Genomic DNA, 15,355 nt, shown 5'->3' with positions numbered 1-15,355 from the left:
CCTCAGGGCAATTCGTAAGATTTGGTATGCAAACTTGTTTCCCTCCATTTAGTATGATATGTTATGCTACATTAGGTTACATTATGAATGGAATAGCAGTCATACAATATCATACGAATTAGAGGACGTATAGTATCATACATCTTACCTGGTTATGCAATATCATACTATTTGGAAGACCTAACTTATCATACATCTTGGAGGTTGTTGCAGCTCTATCTATTTGTTGTATTTATTTACTTATTTATCTATGAGGGCAAATCATACTCAATGAACTAGAGTATAGTACAAAAATAATGGGTATCAGAATAAGAGCATCTGTAACAACAATGTCAATGACATCAACAATAACAAAAAGTTAATTGAGTATGATTTGCCCTCAAAAATAAATAAGTAAATTAATACAAGTATTTTCCTGAGCCCAAGCTGCTTATTGCACCATAACAACAAAGGAGAATTTACTTTGCTGGTTAGGAGAACTAACAACGAAGGTTAGGAGAATTTACATAACAGGCTAGGTGAATTAGTTTAAGGTTAGGAAAATGGTTAAGGGAAGGGTTAGCTTAAAATTCGGTAAAACTTCATTTTAAGGGTAGCTAATAAACCATTTATAAGGCATTTATAAATTGTGTGTTCACCATGTATTAATCATTACTCCCACATTTGCAAATGTTAGTAAGCTAATTATTATGTATATGTCATTAAACATCCTGTATTGTGTGCTTATTCTTTTAACAGGTACTGCTGGAATGTCTTCCAATGGTAAACCCATCTTTTTGTGAGAAATTACACCGCTCACTCAAAACATTTCTAAAGTATTTCTAAAGTATAAATAGCGCTTACTTTAGATTAGGGACTTTTGTACAACTTCAGCCAGTAGTTTCGAATGTTAAGAATCCAATTCATACAATATGTTACGAATTGGTTGTTCTTAAGATCCAAGACTACATCTTTATGTAATGATTAGTAAATGGTTTAGAAATGCGAGAGTAATGAAAATTAAATGGTGAACACACAATATATAAATGCCTTATACATTGTTCATTAGGTACCCTTAACATAAAGTGTTACCTAAATATTACAGTTGTCCCCGATAGTGATGGGTGGGTTGACTTGGTTATATCCGCAGGGCGGGCAGATTGAATAAAGAGAAAACAATACATAAAAATTCATTAAAGTATAATTCTTGTGTAATTTATATCTATAGGCTATATTGAGGTTTTTCTTTCATATTTTTTTTTATTTGTGTGTAAGCCTAAGCTTTAGGGCCTAAATTTACACATGCCAAATAGCCTATACTCCAATCACCAAACGCTTTTGGTAACAGGCAGAAAAATGTAACGTCGGTCCACTGAGGAAATAAGGACAATGCCCGAGTTTAATTAAATAAGAGAAAAGCTGTGAAATGGAGAAATGAAAATAAAGAGAAGGGAGGGACAGAAAAGTACTGATTGTGAAAGATTTGAAGTGGTAAAAGAGGATGATAGCAGTGCTGGCTATGTTATGTGTGATGATTGTGAGGCACTATACAAATTCAACAGTCACAAGACGGGGACTTCAGATAGGCCTATGGCACATCAAGGGAACTGTAGCCTACTGTTCAGATGGGTTAAATGGAAACTGAAATCTGGACACTGACTGTAGTTCTATAACCTCTCACATAACCTTAATATGAACTCCTCTAGAATTAAGCATTTCCTGCAGTAAAATGATACACCAAATTTAAATTTTGACTGAGGAACATGAATGGAGAAATATGATTTATTTCTTTTAGCGTCTTGAGAATACAAATGCACCGTTGGTAATGTTGAAACTTGTTGGGTAATTTTCACAGTTTTCTATTTCCTTACAACCAGTCAAACTGATGTCATTTGAAAACTTTGCACAGAAAACTTTTCCCAATTTTTTGTTGTTGAGTTATTGCATTTTCTCTCCGGTCCCTAAACGTATTTGCTCCACAAAATAAGCAGAGATGATGGCGAAAACTTTACCGATGTCAAAGAGATTGAAGCAATCTATCATTTTTGACATTATTCTGGTGAGCAATGGTTTATTTAGTCTTCTAGGGCAACATAATGACAAAAGACAAGCTGCATGTATCTAATTATAGACAAGTTGACTAACAAATAGCCTACCAAAATGTTGGAATTTATAAGCAGAAACAAAGGCTATCTAAATTAGGCCTAAAGAATCGTGCACTCGCTGTAAAAAAATCTTTCCACCGTCTCTGACTGAAGCTTACAGCACATTTTCTATATAAACAGCTGACCCGCTCACCACTAGTCCCCGACGTGACTCGAACACTCAACCTTTTGATCGCGAGAAGGCCCACCCAACCTCCCTACTTTAGTTTCTGTCTTAAGTGACCATACCATTATTGTGTTTGTAATGTCTGTCCAGTGAGTCCAGTCTGACTTCACTGTAGGTGAGCGGGTGTTTTCTACTGTTTGTGAGCGGTGTGTACTGTTACTGTACTGTATGGGTATGTCTGAAATAGATCCTTCCACCCTCCCACCATGTTCTCTAGCACAGGGGAGGATGGGAACAGAGGTCAGCTCAGGATGGGGGGAGGGACTTCTCTTTCTTCCCTTTCGCTGTTTTGTAACCAATGATCAGACCTTTTCATAGACATGTTTAATATCTTATTATCAATAGGGCTGGCACAATTACTGTATAACCATGTAACCGACGGTTACAGATGAAGACTGTCATTAAAGTAAATTAACTGTCATAACCGGTTTACATATTTGCTTATTTAATTTTGTAAAATGAGCAGCTGACTGAAGAAAATGTGCATCTTAAAAAAAAAAATATATATATATATATACTGTATATATAATATTGTTTTTATTATAATGTTTTGCTATTCGAACAGTTATTACGATGACCACGGTTATTTTGTCTGACCAATAACCGTCATCCAAAATTCCATCACAGCCTTTATTATCCATTAGAAATGGAAATTCACCCAGTCTGAATACCAGGCTACTTTGACTTGGCTATAGCTTAGCCTGGCCCACCCATGTAATGAGTATCTATAGCGTGGATATACAGTGCATTCGGAAAGTATTCAGACCCGTTGACTTTTTCCACTTTTTATTACATTACAGCCTTATTTTAAAATGGAGAAAATAATTTCCCGCCTCATCAAAACACACAATACCCATAAGGACAGGTTTTTTTACATTTTTGCAAAGAATTACAAATAAAATACTGAAATATCACATTTACATAAGTATTCAGACCCTTTACTCAGTGATTTGTTGAAGCACCTTTGGCTGCGATTACAGCCTCGAGTCTTCTTGGGTATGATGCTACAAGCTTGGCACACCTGTATTTGGGGAGTTTCTCCCATTCTTCTCTGCAGATCCTCTCAAGCTCTGTCAGGATGGCGCGTCGTTGCACAGCTATTTTCAGTTCTCCAGAGATGTTCGATCAGGTTCAAGTCTGGGCTCTGGCTGGGCCACTCATGGACATTCAGAGACTTGTCCTGAAGCCACTCCTGCATTGTCTTGGATGGGTACTTAGGGTTGTTGTCCTGTTGAAAGTTGAATCTTCGCCCCCGTCTGAGGTCTTGAGTGCTCTGGAGCAGGTTTTCATCAAGGATCTCTCTGTACTTTGCTCCGTTCATCTTTCCTTCAATCCTGACTTCCAGTCCCTGCCACTGAAAAACATCCCGCCTGCATGATGCTGCCACCTCCAGAGTGACACTTGGCATTCAGGCCAAAGAGTTCAATCTTGGTTTCATCAGACCAGAGAATCTTGTTTCTCATGGTCTGAGATTCCTTTAGGTGCCAAGGCCCTTCTCCCCAGATTGCTCAGTTTGGCCGGGCTGCCAGCTCAAGGAAGAGTCTTGGTGGTTCCGAGAACGATGGAGGCCACTGTGTTCTTGGGGACCTTCAATGCTGTAGACATTTTTTGGTACCCATCCACAGATCTGTGCCTCGACACAATCCTGTTTAGGATCTCTACAGACAATTCCTTCGACCTCATGGCTTGGTTTTTGCTCTGACATGCACTGTCAACTGTTGGACCTTATATAGACAGGTGTGGGCCTTTCCAATCATGTCCAATCAACTGTATTTACCCCAGGTGGACTCAAATCAAGCTGTAGAAACATCTCACGGATGATCAACGGAAGCAGGATGCACCTGAGCTAAATTTCGAGTCTCATAGAAAAGGATGTGAATACTTATGTAAATATGGTATTTCTGTTTTTTTATTTGTAATACATTTGCAAACATTTCTAAAAACCTGTGGGTCTGAATACTTTCCTAATGCACTGGGGAATGTACTGAGTGTACAAAACATTAAGAACTCTTTCCATGACATAGACTGACCAGGTGATTCCAGATTAAAGCTCTGATTCCGTGTTGATGTCACTTGTTAAATCCACTTCAATCAGTGTAGATGAAGGGGAGGAGACAAGTTAATAAAGAAGGATTTTTAAGCCTAGAGATAATTGAGACATGGATTGTGTATGTGTGCCACTCAGAGGGTGAATGGGCAAGACAAAAAATGTAAGTGCCTTTGAACGGGGTATGGTTGTAGGGGCAGGCGCACTGGTTTGAGTGTGTCATGATCTGCAACGCTGATGGGTTTTCCAACTTGACACAACTGTGTGAAGCATTGGAGTCAACATGGGCCAGAATCCCTGTGCAAAGCTTTCGATACCTTGTGGAGTCCATGCCCCGATGAATTAAGACTGTTCTGAGGGCAAAAGTGGGTGCAACTCAGAATTAGGAAGATGTTCTTAATGTATGTAGTTCTGTCCTTGAGCTGCTGTTGTTTAATGATGTTCTGTATTATGTCATTCTGTATTATGTCATTCTGTATTATGTCATTCTGTTTTATGTCATTCTGTTTTATGTTTCATGTTTTGTGTCATTCTGTTTTATGTTTCATGTTTTGTGTCATTCTGTTTTATGTTTCATGTTTTGTGTCATTCTGTTTTATGTTTCATGTTTTGTGTGGAGCCCAGGAAGTGTAGCTGCTGATTTTGCAACAGCTAATGGGGATCCTAATAAAATACCAAACACCAAATACCAGTGTATATCATGTTTAGATAGGTAATGCTACTCTCTCTCTCTCTCTCTCTTTCTCCCTCTCTCTCTCTGTCTGTACCCTTCCCTTTCACCACCCCCTCCTCTCTCTCTCCATCTCTCAGTCTTGCATTCCAGCTTCCCGCTGAATTATTCCGTTTTGATGGCAGGCTGGTACTGTATGTGTGTATTTCAGTCTGTATATGTGTGTGTATGTGTGTGTGTGCATATATGTGTGTGTATATGTGTGTGTATTTGAGTATGTGTGTGTATATGTGAGTGTATTTGAGTATGTGTGTGTCTGTGTACGTGTGTTTGTGGGGAGTGGGGGGGTGACGTGGAGCAATGCTATTTTTGGGAGCCGGGTGCAGAGTGCGGAGAAAGAGAACAGAGAGATAAAGAGGGAGAGCAAGAGAGAGAAATAACGAGAAAGAGAGACAGACAGAAAGACAAAGACACAGAGAGAGAAATAGACGGAGAGAGAAGAATAGAGAGAGAGAGGATTGTTAATGGATGGATTCTTCATGCTCGACTTCTTCAGTCACATGGTCATGCTGCTACCAGACCAACCTGCTCTCTGTGAAGACACCTGCCTCTACCTGCAGTACACACACACACACACACACACACACACACACACCCACACACACACCCACACCCACACACCCACACACACATCCACCCACCCACCCACCCACCCACACACGCCCGCCCGCACGCACACACACACACCCGCACACCCACCCACACACACACACACACACACACACACACACACACACACACACACACACACACACACACACACACACACACAGAGCATAACAAAAGGTGACAGTGACAAGTGTGACACAGGGGCATGAGACAGATGGGCCAGAGTGAGGCCAGGCGCTGGAGGGACAGGTACAGCCACAGAGGCTAAGCACAGCTAAACTGAGGCTAGAGGTAGGTATTATCATTTACAGCTAGAGACAGATACTATTTCTCCACTATCATATAGAACCTGATGTACTGATGCTAGTGTGCATGGGGCAGTATATAATTTCAGCAGACATACAGCATACTATACAATGCCTTTATTTGACCAGACAAACCCCTAAACCCCTTCTGTAATCGTAAAAGCCTTGGTTTCATGCATGTTAACATTAGAAGCCTCCTCTCTAAGTTTGTTTTATTCACTGCTTTAGCACACTCTGCCAACCCGGATGTCTTAGCCGTGTCTGAATCCTGGCTTAGGAAGACCACCAATAACTCTGAAGTCTCCATTCCTAACTACAACATTTTCAGACAAGATAGAACGGCCAAAGAGGCCGGTGTTGCAATCTACTGCAGAAATAGCCTGCAGAGTTCTGTCCTACTATCCAGGTCTGCACTCAAACAATTTGAACTTCTACTTTTAAAAATCCACCTCTCTATAAACAAGTCTCTCACCGTTGCCGCCTGCTATAGACCACCCTCTGCCCCCAGCTGTGCTCTGGATACCATATGTGAACTGATTGCCCCACATCTATCTTCAGAGCTCGTGCTGCTAGGTGACCTAAACTGTGACACACTTAACACCCCGGCCATCCTACAATCTAAGCTCGATGCCCTCAATCTCACACAAATTATCAATGAACCTACCAGGTACAACCCCAATGCCGTAAACACGGGCACCCTCATAGATATCATCCTAACCAACTTGCCCTCTAAATACACCTCTGCTCTTTTCAACCAAGATCTCAGCGATCACTGCCTCATTGCCTGCATCCGTAATGGGTCAGCGGTCAAACGACCTCCACTCATCACTTTCAAACGCTCCATGAAACACTTCAGCGAGCAGGCCTTTCTAATCGACCTGGCCCGGGTATCCTGGAAGGATATCCACCTCATCCCATCAGTAGAGGATGCCTGATTATTTTTTTTAAATGCCTTCCTCACCATCTTAAATAAGCATGCCCCATTCAAGAAATTTAGAACCAGGAATAGATATAGCCCTTGGTTCTCTCCAGACCTGACTGCCCTTAACCAACACAAAAACATCCTGTGGCGTTCTGCATTAGCATCGAACAGCCCCCGTGAAATGCAACTTTTTAGGGAAGTTAGAAACCAAATACACAGGCAGTTAGAAAAGCCAAGGCTAGCTTTTTCAAGCAGAAATTTGCTTCCTGCAACACAAACTCAAAAAGGTTCTGGGACATTGTAAAGTCCATGGGGAGTAAGAGCACCTCCTCCCAGCTGCCCACTGCACTGAGGATAGGAAACTCTGTCACCACCGATAAATCCACTATAATTGAGAATTTCAATAAGCATTTTTCTACGGTTGGTCATGCTTTCCACCTGGCCACCCCTACCCCAGTCAACAGCACTGTACCCCCCAGCAACTCGCCCAAGCCTTCCCCATTTCTCCTTCTCCCAAATCCAGTCAGCTGATGTTCTGAAAGAGCTGCAAAATCTGGACCCCAACAAATCAGCCGGGCTAGACAATTTGGACCCTTTCTTTCTAAAATCATCTGCCCAAATTGTTGCAACCCCTATTACTAGCCTGTTCAACCTCTCTTTCATGTCGTCTGAGATTCCCAAAGATTGGAAAGCAGCTGCGGTCATCCCCCTCTTCAAGGGGGGGACACTCTTGACCCAAACTGCTACAGACCTATCTCTAGCCTATCCTGCCTTTCTAAGGTCTTCGAAAGCCAAGTTAACAAACAGATCACCAACCATTTCGAATCCCACCGTACCTTCTCCGCTTTGCAATCTGGTTTCAGAGCTGGTCATGGGTGCACCTCAGCCACACTCAAGGTCCTAAACGATATCTTAACCGCCATCGATAAGAAACAGTACTGTGCAGGGGTATTCATTGACCTGGCCAAGGCTTTCGACTCTTTCAATCACCACATCCTCATCGGCAGACTCAACAGCCTTGGTTTCTCAAATGATTGCCTCGACTGGTTCACCAACTACTTCTCCGACAGAGTTCAGTGTGTCAAATCTGAGGGCCTGTTGTCCGGGTCTCTGGCAGTCTCTATGGGGGTGCCACAGGGTTCAATTCTTGGGCCGACTCTCTTCTCTGTATATATTAATGATGTCACTCTTGCTGCTGGTGAGTCTCTGATCCACCTCTACGCAGACGACACCATTCTGAATACCTCTGGCCCTTCTTCGGACACTGTGTTAACAACCCTCCAGACGAGCTTCAATGCCATACAACTCTCCTTCCGTGGCCTACAACTGCTCTTAAATACAAGTAAAACTAAATGCATGCTCTTCAACCAATCGCTGCCTGCACCTGCTCGCCCGTCCAGCATCACTACTCTGGACGGTTCTGACTTAGAATATGTGGACAACTACAAATACCTAGGTGTCTGGTTAGACTGTAAACTCTCCTTCCAGACTCACATAAAATATCTCCAATCCAAAGATAAATCTAGAATTGGCAATTTCGCAACAAAGCATCCTTCACTCATGCTGCCAAAGATACCCTCATAAAACTGACCATCTTACCGATCCTCAACTTTGGCGATGTCATTTACAAAATAGCCTCCAACACCCTACTCAACAAATTGGATGCAGTCTATCACAGTGCCATCCGTTTTGTCACCAAAGCCCCATATACTACCCACCACTGCGACCTGTACGCTCTTGTTGGCTGGCCCTCGCTTCATACTCATCGCCAAACCCACTGGCTCCAGGTCATCTACAAGACCCTGCTAGGTAAAGTCCCGCCTTATCTCTGCTCGCTGGTCACCATAACTGCACCCACCCGTAGCACACGTTCCTGCAGGTATATCTCACTTGTCACCCCCAAAGCCAATTCCTCCTTTGGCCGCCTCTCCTTCCAGTTCTCTGCTGCCAATGACTGGAACGAACTACAAAAATCTCTAAAACTGGAAACACATCTCCCTCACTAGCTTTAAGCACCAGCTGTCAGAGCAGCTCACAGATCACTGCACCTGTACATAGCTCATCTATAAATAGCCCAAACAACTCCCTCTTCCCCTACTGTATTTATTTATTTATTTATTTATTTTGCTCCTTTGCACCCCAGTATTTCTACTTTGCACACTCATCTACTGTCAAATCTACCATTCCAGTGTTTTAATTGCTATATTGTATTTACTTCGCCACCATGGCCTATTTATTGCCTTTACCTCCCTTATCTCACCTCATTTGCTCACATTGTATATAGACTTATTTTTCTACTGTATTATTGACTGTATGTTTGTTTTACTCCATGTGTAACTCTGTGTTGTTATATGTGTCGAACTGCTTTGCTTTATCTTGGCCAGGTCGCAGTTGTAAATGAGAACTTGTTCTCAACTTGCCTACCTGGTTAAATAAAGGTGAAATAAAATAAAAAAAATAAAAAGATGAGTCTTTGTCCAAATGGCTTTATCTCCAAGTCTCTTTATAGCCAGGTGAAATCACTCGTTCGTTTTTTGTTCTTCCATTTGCCTCCCAGTCTCTCCTTTTGCCGTTCTGTCAAATAATATCAAAGCGTTGCATTGTATAAGGAAAGGAGATGAGGAAAGGAGGCCATTTTAGACTATCGAGTCCCAGCCATACCATGCGTATTATATAACAGAGGATGGCGAGAGAGACGGAGGGAGGAGACAGGGGAAGAGGGATGTGACAGGGAAAAGGGGGAGGCTATATCAGTTAAGTTATGACCCCAGGCTCTGGTCGTCTCTTAGTGTAGCTAGTGACAGTGGAGAAGATGGAGGAGGCTGTAGCAAAGGGTCAGCACACACACAGACACACACACACATGCACAATGAAGTACACACACACTCATACACATGCACATCCACACACGTGTGCACACACACAAACACACATATGCACGCATGCATGCACAAACACAACACATATGCAGAGCACAAACATTCATCCCACATGAACTCACAGGAACATACATGTATGGAGAGACATGAAAAATAGTTATTTGGGCCAGGGATACATTCAGCTTTGTGTTGGTTGTTCATGAGTTTGATGCTGGATGGGAGACATGACCTGCAGGCTTGGTTTGTTCTGTTAATAGAGGAGCCGCTTGGGTATGGCTATTGGCTATGTTTATGTGGAGGAAGATGGAAGAGGGGCATTTGGTATACTGTGTGTGTGTGTGTGTGTGTGTGTGTGTGTGTGTGTGTGTGTGTGTGTGTGTGTGCGCGTGCGCGTGCGTGCGTTGGGGGTGGGGTAATGGCAAATATGTGTGTAGATAGTTTTTGTGTGTGTTTGGGCAGGAAATGGCGCAGATGGTAGTATTGGCTGTAGTGTGTGTACTGGCATATGTGTGTGTTTGTACATGCAATTGCATTTGTACTTGTGTGTGTGTGTGTGTGTCACATTGGTCACATGAAGTGTCACTAGCGCCAGCAGCAGTGTTAGCTTCCCCCTCCCCCATCCTATCTGAATGGAACAACATCATCATCATCTACTGAGACAAGATGGTGTCTGTGTGTGGAGGGAGAGACGTCAGGGTGGTCTGATGTGCTGCTATTTCTCATTGCCGCTCGGATGACATTTAATGAGCTTGAGAGTGTGCCCAGTCTGCATGTATGATCAGCATGTGTACTGCTGTGTGTGTGTGTGTGTGTGTGTGTGTGTGTGTGTGTGTGTGTGTGTGTGTGTGTGTGTGTGTGTGTGTGTGTGTGTGTGTGTGTGTCTGAGTGAATGTGTGTGTGTGCCCTGCTGCTGGTAACCTACTTTCCCCGAGCCCACTCACTGCTGAGGAGGAGAAACACTGCAATCCTTTCACACCCCTCTCTTTATCCCTCTCTTCTCTTGTTTCTCTGCTGCCTCTGCTGCTTCTTGCAGCTCACATTTATTTGCAATTTTTTTCACAAATTTCCTCTCTCTTTCGTTCTACCTCTTTTCGTATTTACATCCTTAGGACAGCCAACTCTTTCTCTCTCTCTCTCTCTCTCTCTCTCTCTCTCTCTCTCTCTCTCTCTCTTACTCTCATTCCCCTCTCTGTGTCTGTGGGCTTGCTGATGCTGCATCTCTAACTGGGATGAATGGACACATGAGACGAGGGGTAAAGAAAGGAGAGATAGAGAGATGAGAGGTAGAGAAAGAAGAGATAGAGAGACCAGGGGTAGAGAAAGGATCGATAGAGAGCCGAGGGGTTGAGAAAGGAGAGATAGAGAGACCAGGGGTAGAGAAAGGAGAGATAGAGAGACCAGGGGTAGAGAAAGGAGAGATAGAGAGACCAGGGGTAGAGAAAGGAGAGATAGAGAGACCAGGGGTAGAGAAAGGAGCGATAGAGAGACCAGGGGTAGAGAAAGGAGAGATAGAGAGCCGAGGGGTTGAGAAAGGAGAGATAGAGGAGGTGAAGGTAGAGGACCAGAAATGGAGGGATAGAGTGAAATAGGGTAGTGAATGGAAGCACAGAGAGTAGCTGAAGGTGAAAGTGGTGGATCTGAAGAGAGAGAGAGAGAGAGAGGAGAAATGTCTGTACGGTTTGACAGGTAGAGGATGAGGAGAAGGAAAGAGGGAGGGAGATAGACGAATAGAGATAGGAAGAGAGGGAAAGAGATAGATAGGAAGAGGAGAGGGGATGAGGCTTAGTAGCCATAGAGATAGGAGTGTATCAGTGATAAATATACTCTTACTGAGGAGAGGGAGAAAGAAGGAGGGATGGAATAAGGGAACGAGAAAAGTAGAGGACAGAAGGACTTTATGAGGTTGTGGAGAGACAGGGGGAGAGAGAGACTTGTGTGCTATACTTTTGTGTGTGTGTGTGTTTCTTGCTAACCAAATGGTCTGCTACCAGACTCCCTCCCTCCCTCCCTCCCTCCCATCCTTTCCCTGTAGATATGTTTGTAGAGCTGTTGCTGTAGCTGTTTGTGTCCAGCAGTCGGTGTTACATGTAAGATATATAAGCTATAATACAGGACAGGGTGTGTGTTATGGAGATTGATGCTGGTTGCTGACTGTAGCTCAGTGAAGCTCCAGTCTGAGGACACAGACTCTCCTCTGTTTGGCCATTCTCCTCTACTGGCAGGACAACTGTCATCTCCCATCATCCCCATCACACACGTACACACAGACAGACAGACAGACAGACAGACAGACAGACAGACAGACAGACAGACAGACAGACAGACAGACAGACAGACAGACAGACAGACAGACAGACAGACAGACAGACAGACAGAGACAGACAGACAGACAGACAGACAGACAGACAGACAGACAGACAGACAGACAGACAGACAGACAGACAGACAGACAGACAGACAGACAAGTATATCTTCATGGACACACATGGACACACACATACACACAAGCATACGCACACACACACATCATCATCAACATCACTCCACACCATAAAGCTAAGGGAGTGAGTGAGAAGGGTGGAGAGAGAGACTGAGAGACAAAGAGAGTGAGATAGGAGAGAGGATGAGAGGAAATGAGAAGAGGCAGGAGAGACAGAGAGGGCAACATCCACCCCCTCCTTCTCAATCTCTATCCTCTCTCTCTCACTCTCTCTCCCCCGTCTTCCCTTGCTTTTAACTCTGTCATGTTGCTATATATAGTGCGGTGAGGAGGGAGGAAGGAGAGATTCATAATTGAAGGTTCTTGGCAGCATGGATCAGAGCACTGGCCACATTAATAAGCAGATTGTGTGTGTGCAAAACAACACCGGCACAAAATGTGCAGAATGGGAACTTGACACACTTCACAATGGGGACAACACACACACACACACACACACACACACACACACACACACACACACACACACACACACACACACACACACACACACACACACACACACACACACACACACACACACACACACACACACACACACCACAGTGCAGTGCAGACACATCAAAGATACAGTCCTGCTGAGAAGACACTCTCCACTCATTCATCTCCATCAGAGGCAAAGAACACATGATGCACAACCAGGAAACACACACACACACACACACACACACACACACACACACACACACACACACACACACACAATGCCATATAGGACTAACACACACATACTACTTACATGTACACACACATGTTCACACATCCATCCTTTTCCTGTTTTATTCTCTATGGTTTCTCTTGATGTTTCTTCTTTAGGGAGTGTATCATTGCTACTGCTTCCCACTGCGGGTCTGAGCCAGCTAGCACTTAGTGACACATGTTTCTGTGAATATCTATGTGTCCATCATTTTATTGATTTATTCATTGTATGTTTGATTGATTGGTTGACTGATATCTCCATATCTCTATTTCTCTTCTCGATGATGCTAGTCTATCCAACCTTCCAGTTAACTATGTTCCCTACACAGGAACATTCTAGTAGAGAATAGAGTGAGCCCAGTGATAGAGAGAGTCAGCTGGGTGAAGGTATATATATCCACTTCCTCAGAACCTTCTCAAACGTTCCATATCCATGGTTCTGTCTTCTGACCAGCCTGGAAAAGAGAGAGTGAAAAGAGAGAGTGAAAAGAGAGAGTGAAAAGACAGAGTGAAAAGAGAGAGTGAAAAGAGAGAGGGAAAAGAGAGAGGGAAAAGAGAGCGGGAAAAGAGAGAAAAGAGTGGGGGAAAAGAGATAGGGAAAAGAGAGAGTGAGAGACAGACAAACAGCATGAGATACAATGAACTACCCGTGAGTTAATGAGCTCATGTGGTAGCGACCCCTACTCCCATTTTGTCTCGTTCTCTTCTTCTCTCTCTCGTTCTCTTCTTCTCTCTCTCGTTCTCTTCTCTCTCTCTCCTCTCTCTCTCTCTCGTTCTCTTCTTCTCTCTCTCTCTCTCTCTCTCTCTCTCTCTCTCTCTCTCTCTCTTTATTGCCCTCAGTCCTTCTGTATATAGAGCCAAACGTTGATGTCACACTGAATCATACTCACTGCTTAGCCATAACAATGACTCTGTGTGTGTGTGTGTGTCTGTGTGTGTGTGTGTGTGTGTGCCAGCAGCAGTTGTTCATCTGTTTAAATATACAACACGGTTAGTAATAAGCCCATGTGTCATCGCTCTGTGTGTGTGACATCATTTTGCGTCTGTGTGTTTGTGTGTGCGCGTACATATGTTTCTGTGTATGTGCGCACGTTCACTTGTGTGTGTGTGTGTGTGTATGCGTCATCTGCGTGTGTTTGTCAGTGTGTATCAACATGCAGCGGGGCTGTGTGAGGGTAACTGTGTAATGACAGCCCATTACAACCATGCCTGGTGCATGTCTGACTGACTCACTCACACTGGGCCCTGCAGCACTGCATTACGTTACACTCACATCAACACACACACATCAACACACACACACATCTCACCACAGGCCCCACCAGGCATCAGGGAACAGCTGTCTGACCCTGTGTGTGGATGTGTGTGTGTGTGTTCATACTATATATGCAGGGTGGTTGTACAGCTGTTTTTCTTCTGGCCTGATCTCCATATAGCAGGTGTCACCTACGTGTATTTGTGCACAGTGCACGTTAACACAGTTATTGCAGTGCTATATGTTAATGTTTACAGTGCATGTGTTGGTCTCGACCTGCTGTAGGTCTCAGCCCATTCAGGAAACACCACACTGTGTGTAAGGAAGGTGGTAGCTATGTTTGTAGAATCATGGCATCATGTCCAATAATTCATCAAGAGCTTTTCTCAACTGTATGTATTCGATCATGTGGTTATGATGGGGCAATAGCTACTGTGTATCGTTGTTATTTTTGACTGGGAGTTTTAATTGTTGGCTCATTTTTATATTTTGGATTTTAAAATATGTAATTATGATATACACGTTTGTTATAAATGTTATAACATTCGGGAATCTGTCCTTTTCCTGTCCTCTCTTTCTGTCCTCTTCTCCTCTTCTCCCTGGTTTCTACCTGTCCTCTCTGTCTGTCCTCTCCTCCCGGATCTCTTCCTGTCCTCTCCTCCCGGATCTCTTCCTGTCCTCTCCGTCTGTGCTCTCCTCTCCTCCCGGATCTCTTCCTGTCCTCTCCGTCTGTGCTCTCCTCTCCTCCCTGTTTACTTCCTGTCCTCTCCGTCTGTGCTCTCCTCTCCTCCCTGTTTACTTCCTGTCCTCTCCGTCTGTGCTCTCCTCCCGGATCTCTTCCTGTCCTCTCCGTCTGTGCTCTCCTCTCCTCCCTGTTTACTTCCTTGACTGTGCTCTCTCACTCCGTTTGAGTGGTTGATCCTGGCCACCATCTGTGCCAACTGTATCGTCCTGGCTCTGGAGCAACATCTGCCTGATGGAGACAAGACTCCTCTGTCTGAACGCCTGGTACATCACACACACACTGGACACACACACATGTGCAGACACACACACAAACTTGAATTTCTCACACACCCCCACGTACGAATGCATACAC

The 15,355-nt window shown here is 43.9% G+C and overlaps 1 protein-coding gene across 1 annotated transcript in view; it reads left to right on the top strand.

Moving 5' to 3' along the window:
* Positions 1 to 15,355, top strand: part of LOC115196908 (voltage-dependent P/Q-type calcium channel subunit alpha-1A) — a 145,287-nt gene that overhangs the window by 9,500 nt on the left and 120,432 nt on the right. The window contains exon 2 of the mRNA XM_029757962.1: positions 15,159 to 15,264. Within this exon, the coding sequence (XP_029613822.1) occupies positions 15,159 to 15,264 (106 nt within the window). The remainder of the gene's footprint in view (positions 1 to 15,158; positions 15,265 to 15,355) is intronic.

This window comes from Salmo trutta, chromosome 1 (genome assembly GCF_901001165.1).
Source record: "Salmo trutta chromosome 1, fSalTru1.1, whole genome shotgun sequence".
Taxonomy (NCBI): Eukaryota; Metazoa; Chordata; class Actinopteri; order Salmoniformes; family Salmonidae; genus Salmo; species Salmo trutta.
This window is presented reverse-complemented; position numbering and strand designations above follow the sequence as displayed.